Source organism: Austrofundulus limnaeus, unplaced genomic scaffold (genome assembly GCF_001266775.1).
Source record: "Austrofundulus limnaeus strain Quisiro unplaced genomic scaffold, Austrofundulus_limnaeus-1.0 Scaffold101, whole genome shotgun sequence".
Taxonomy (NCBI): Eukaryota; Metazoa; Chordata; class Actinopteri; order Cyprinodontiformes; family Rivulidae; genus Austrofundulus; species Austrofundulus limnaeus.
In genome coordinates, this window is record NW_013952503.1 from 1,456,867 (window position 1) to 1,462,756 (window position 5,890).

Genomic DNA, 5,890 nt, shown 5'->3' on the forward strand with positions numbered 1-5,890 from the left:
TTATTATTGCTTGAAATTAATTATAGAAAAAAGGGGCAGGAATAAGATATTTTTTCTTCTTTCTGCCTCCTTTCATTTCAGTTTGATTTGTATATTTTTTGTTGTGTGTACAGTATATGTTGTGTATTTTTTTGTTTTTTGTTTTAAATGTGTATATATTTTTTGTTTTAAATGAAATGAATAAACTAACTAAACTAAAGTAAACTAAAAGATTACATTGCCTGTGCATTCATGTGACCTAGTGTAAAGAACTCTCCAACAAACAAGATTAGACGCAACCAATACCCAATTAAAAGTRTTGTGTGACGTTTCACTGTTAATCAATCATAGTAATCAAGACTAAACTTATGTGACCTGAAGTTGTAACATAGAGCTACACACAAAAGCTATTTTGTACGTATGTATACAGTACTGTATGTAGCAAGCTTTATGGATTAACCTTGATCCAGGTTTATATTAATACAGCCTAACATGTAAAGATGTATCATGTAAATTAATGACAATCAGTACATAGTAGATTAGACCTTTGTCCACATGAACATGTAGGTGTTCCCATTTTTGTGAGGATGGCCGTGAGCCTTTATTCATTGTTCAGACCTAATTTTTGTTTTGGGAACAAAACAAACTGTTTCGCCCTCTTAACTTCTCAGGAAAACACAAGTGAGAACTGCACTTTCCCCACTATTTGATTTTAAGATGTTTAACAAAATCTTATAAATGTGCACAGCGATGGTAATGAAAATAACGACAGGTTTGGGTAAAAAAGGCTGGGTAGTTCCTGCAGCTATGAGGCACATTACTTGCTGTTCAATATCCATCGATTGTTCTGTTGCTGTCAAAACTACTGGCTTGATTGACAGGTGGTGTCAATTATTTTAACTCTCATCTGTTCTCCTCGTATGTTTTTTTAATCATCACCTTTGTCTTGTTTGTACCTACAATAAACAAGCCTTTGCCACACCGTGCTCCTTGTGGTTCACCAGTGTTGTGTACTCAGTTTCCTGTCCACCACTAGTGCAAACCACAACAGCAGAATCATCTATTTAGGTTGATGACAGGGTTCTGAGCATTACTAAAAGTGTCAGGTTTATTTAAGTGACTGGAAATGATGACTRTATAATTTCCTCTGTGTGTTTTTTAAACAACTTAGCAACAATTTAAAAGGAATGCAGTACTTAAAATCCATCCAACATTTTATATTTTCACATTCATGTAGTAGTTATTTTCAAATATTTTAAAAGTTTTCTGACTGTTTTTGTACCACCACCTACGCTGAACAGTGGGTTTTATCGAGTCATAACCTTGTCGAACAAAACATCTCAAAAATATCCACTGAGGGAAAAATTCTATGTTCTCAGAAACTGCTGATATGTCATAATTTGGTAWATATTCYGACTAGTGATGGATATGTGAATAATGATGTGCAACAAGCTTGCATAAGTGAAGAAATCGCAGGCTGTTTGGTAATTAKTCAAAACAGTGATTGGAAGTCAGCAGATGGAGAAGATGCCTTGTTGATCCATTAGGCAGCATTGTACAGTYTGGGTTTATTTATTTGTTCTTTAAAAAAAGAAAAAACTATACATGATAAAAAACACAAATGGAATGAAAGGAAGAGGAAAGAAGAAAAAAAATCTTATATCTTCCCCCTTTTTCCCAACTTTATTTTTCATTTAGTCTGATATTGCATTTCAGTCATATGACATTTTAACTTCTTAGTGCAAATTGTTCATTGCACATCTTTGGTTTCCATAGGATAATGGTTACKTTTTGGTCTGTGTTTATTTTTAAAAAGTACTTTTTGTGTTTCCTGCTAAACATATAAATTGTAAACATTAAAGACKAATACTTGTCAGCTTGTAAGTGTTGTCATTGTGAGCAAGTTGAGGCTCAAAGCACAATATAAGTTCATTTTTAGAGATGYAAAAATGTTCCTGTCACAAATCAACATGTAACCGAAGAGAGGCCATTCTCTTCTATTGTCCATTAGTAAGTCCGTAACTTTCCATTAGAAGGCATTGATGTGGTTTAAGGAGAGAGCCTTTAGTCTGACAAGTGATCAATAAACATGACAGCAGTAAGGYSAAGTCCTGGTAGCTAATTCTATTTRCAGTAATGGGAAAATTTGTGGGTGCAGGTGTTAGGTTATGCGGTGTGTCGATCCATGTTTGCATGAGATAGTGGTCTGAAATGAATAAGCTGTCTGTTTTTTTCTGTGGCATCCTGAGAATAGCCAAGCAACYATGTATGGATCATTTTTTACCTTCTGGTATAAAAAAACCTTTTTAGAGGTTCATTCCATTTCTTTTTGCTAACTTGTCACTCTTCTAGGCCTCTTTGTTTTGTGAAATTATACTTTTTTATCACTGAAAATGCAAATTGTTATTTTAAGTGGAAAAAGCAGTCAGCAATGACAAGTTGTTTTATTAAAACTTTGTGTGAGTGTGTCTCTTGAAATYTTTTCTTGTGTGTTTTCAGATGGATCTGAAGCTGATTTTTATAGCAGTGTTGGGGCTCTTCTGTTGCTGCACTGCTCAGAAAGGTAAGAMTTACGATGCTCCTGTTTAAAAGTGTGGTTTGCATGAGCTGCAGTGTTTTAAGATGAGCTGATGTGTAAGGGCTAAACAAGGCAGCTTCCCTGCTCTGTACCTCAGCTCTCTGAGTTTCACTGCTCTTTCTTTGTTCTCCATCTAGAGGGGAAAGAGTGCATCAGTGCCAATGCCAAACACTGTGGGGATTGCATCCAGCATGGAGCCAAATGTGGCTGGTGTACAGACCTAGTATGTAAATCACAGCTGTCGAATGTATTCAGTGCTGCTGAGTATTACAGGCAGATAATCACTTCAAATTATTTTAAAAAATGTTCAAACTCCAGTGTTCAGTGCTAAACATAAGCCTATTTTTCTGTACAACATTGAACATTAAACATGTATCTGTATAAAATCGAGACAGATGAACCTGTTTGATTGATTTTTAATTTTTCTTGTGTTGCCGCTCTTAGAACTTCCTAAAACAGGGTGAGACGGTGTCGAGTCGTTGTGACGAGCTGCAGTCTCTGATAAAACGGGGCTGTGCGGAGTCACTAATTGAAAACCCACGCGGGAAAAAACACATCCTTACGAACAAACCGGTCACAAATCGCAATAAAAGAGAAAAAAAACTCAAGCCAGAGGATATTACTCAGGTCCAGCCCCAGAAACTGAGCCTCACTCTTCGATCTGGTTTGTATTTATTCAAAGAAAGTTGTTGTTGTTGTTGTTGATTTTATTTTTTTTCTTAGCATCTATATGTTTAAATATGCGTGACTTTTGGGGATTTATCTAATTATGCACATTTTATGCAGGTGAGCCTCAGTCTTTTAACCTGAAGTTCAAACGGGCAGAAGATTATCCCATTGACCTGTACTATTTAATGGACCTGTCCTACTCCATGAAGGATGATTTGGAGAATGTTAAGAACCTGGGAACTAGTCTGATGGTGGAGATGTCAAAGATCACCTCTGATTTCAGGATAGGTGAGGATTCCACTGGTCTGCGTCTCTACACAGAGTCTCAAATAGAAAACAAGCACATAATGCAATAAACAGTTGTATTATAAAGGGTTCTGACTTTCCTTTAATTTTTTTTTCAGGTTTTGGGTCTTTTGTGGAGAAGACGGTCATGCCTTACATCAGCACCACCCAGGCCAAGTTACTGAACCCATGCACAGGCGACCAGACCTGCACCAGCCCCTTCAGCTACAAGAACGTGTTAAAGCTGAACAGTAATGGCTCATTGTTTAACACTTTGGTGGGCCAGCAGCACATTTCTGGAAACCTGGACTCTCCCGARGGGGGCTTTGATGCCATCATGCAAGTGGCTGTTTGCGGGGTAAACAAAAAGATTTACTGCTGTTAAGTCATTCAGTAGGAAAAACCAGCTTCATATTTAAAGAGGAAATATCATGCAAAATTCACTTTTTTAGCCATTAAATACATTTGCGTACTCTGGGTCAGACACCAGCAACATCATCAGCAGGGTAGAACTAATCTGCCTCACGACGGTCTAATCCCAACATGTAAGGCTGGATGGACAAGTCTTCCCTTGTTGACATCTTTTAAACCATTTGRGAATAAAAAGTTTCTGCACTGCTGGCAACTCTGGTGTAACTGCTACCAAACTACAGAAGTAGCCGCCGAACAGGTGGACAGTGATCGTTGGTAGTTAGACCTGGGGGGGGGGTTCATTTACATTTAAATAGACCGCCACTAAAATGAGTGAACCTCAGATGCACCTCATTGCAGTTCCACTTTATATAGATCTCAACTGAATGATTTAAAAGCAGGATATGTCTACTTTAAATAATTTTCCCACTGTCATCATCACTATCAGTGCCTAATCTGTATAATTATTTCTATGGTGATTCCTTTGTGTTTTTAAAGAAACTTTTATATTAATATCAAAATATACAAATCATCTAAGATGCCCAGCAAACCCACTGGTTTTAAAGGTAGCAACACCAAATTATTCTTATTTGAATTACGTCTCTTTTGTTGTTTATTAGGAGCAGATTGGCTGGAGGAACGTGACTCGTCTGCTTGTGTTCTCCACTGACGCCGGCTTCCACTTCGCTGGAGATGGCAAACTGGGTGGCATTGTACTGCCCAACGATGGAAAATGTCACTTGGAGAACAATACTTACACAATGAGTCACTATTATGTAAGAAGTTTGTGTCTCAGRCCATTTTGTTTATAGTTTCCTGTGACGTGAAGCCAGCTATTTGACTTTTSTCTTCCACCTTCTAAGGACTACCCATCCATTGCTCACCTTGTTCAGAAGCTGAGTGACAACAACATTCAGACTATCTTTGCAGTCACAGAAGAGTTTCAGCCTATTTACCAGGTTAGTTTTTTTAACCTCTTTTTTTTCATCCTGGCTGATTTTTTTTTATTTCATTTTAGGGCCGTTGTCCAGTGCGAAAGGGCGGTTTACAAAATTTTTATTAGCATGCTTCAGAGATCAGAAATTCCTGTGATGTCTGAATCTGAAATTGAATGTCTAAAGTTTTATACTTTGGGATTGTATTCTGGTACATTTTTGAATTTGTGCTGAAGTGATGTGTTTAGAATAAAGTTTTAATCACTCTGTGCTGCCCTAAAGACTAATAGAAATGTAATTAAACCAACCTTAGAACTTCTCTCTCTTCAGGAGCTGAAGAATTTAATACCAAAGTCAGCTGTGGGAACTCTGTCAGCCAACTCGAGCAATGTCATCAACCTYATTATAGATGCTTACAACGTAAGAACATTCTTCACATTTGAACTTTAAATTCTCTTTAGTAAAACTCGTTTTTTTGCTTTTTTATAACACATAAATGATCAATGAAAACTTCACTCAATGTTTGTTCTAAACACACTGATTTAATCTAATCCTCAGATTATCCGTTGTTTATTCTGTGCTGTCTAAACAAAGCTACCAGATGACATTCCAGAGCAGAACATCACAACATTTCTTCTGTTATCTTTTGGATTTTTTGGCAGTCTCTCTCGTCCGAGGTGATTCTGGAGAACAGCAAGCTTCCAGACGACGTGACTATATCATACAAGGCGCACTGTAAGAACGGGGTGGTTAATGAGGGTGAAGCTGGAAGGAAGTGCTCCAATATCTCTATTGGAGATGAGGTGAGAACTGGAAAATGGATCTGGTATCCTTGGTGTTTTAAGTCATGGGTCAAATGAACACCTGCAATTTCTAAAAGGACAGGCCATCAATCAGGTCATTGAGAAACAATGACAATTTAAATTAAATGACTGATTTCCTCCTATGAAATAAAAACATGGACGCTTAATCATTTAGTGATTCAACTTTGACCCTTGCAATGAGTGTGCATGGTTGTGTGTGTGTGTGTGTG

At 37.3% G+C, this 5,890-nt stretch overlaps 1 protein-coding gene across 2 annotated transcripts in view; it reads left to right on the forward strand.

Annotated features, from left to right (window-relative positions):
* Positions 1–2,478: 2,478 nt before the first annotated feature.
* Positions 2,479–5,890, forward strand: part of LOC106521066 (integrin beta-1) — a gene marked incomplete at its 5' end in the record, with an annotated part of 12,684 nt that continues 9,272 nt past the window's right edge. For both annotated transcript variants that reach the window (XM_014013472.1, XM_014013473.1), the window contains 9 exon segments: positions 2,479–2,542; positions 2,695–2,780; positions 3,002–3,221; positions 3,344–3,514; positions 3,631–3,869; positions 4,543–4,698; positions 4,786–4,881; positions 5,188–5,277; positions 5,520–5,660. In XM_014013472.1, coding sequence (XP_013868926.1) covers positions 2,479–2,542; positions 2,695–2,780; positions 3,002–3,221; positions 3,344–3,514; positions 3,631–3,869; positions 4,543–4,698; positions 4,786–4,881; positions 5,188–5,277; positions 5,520–5,660 — 1,263 coding nt within the window.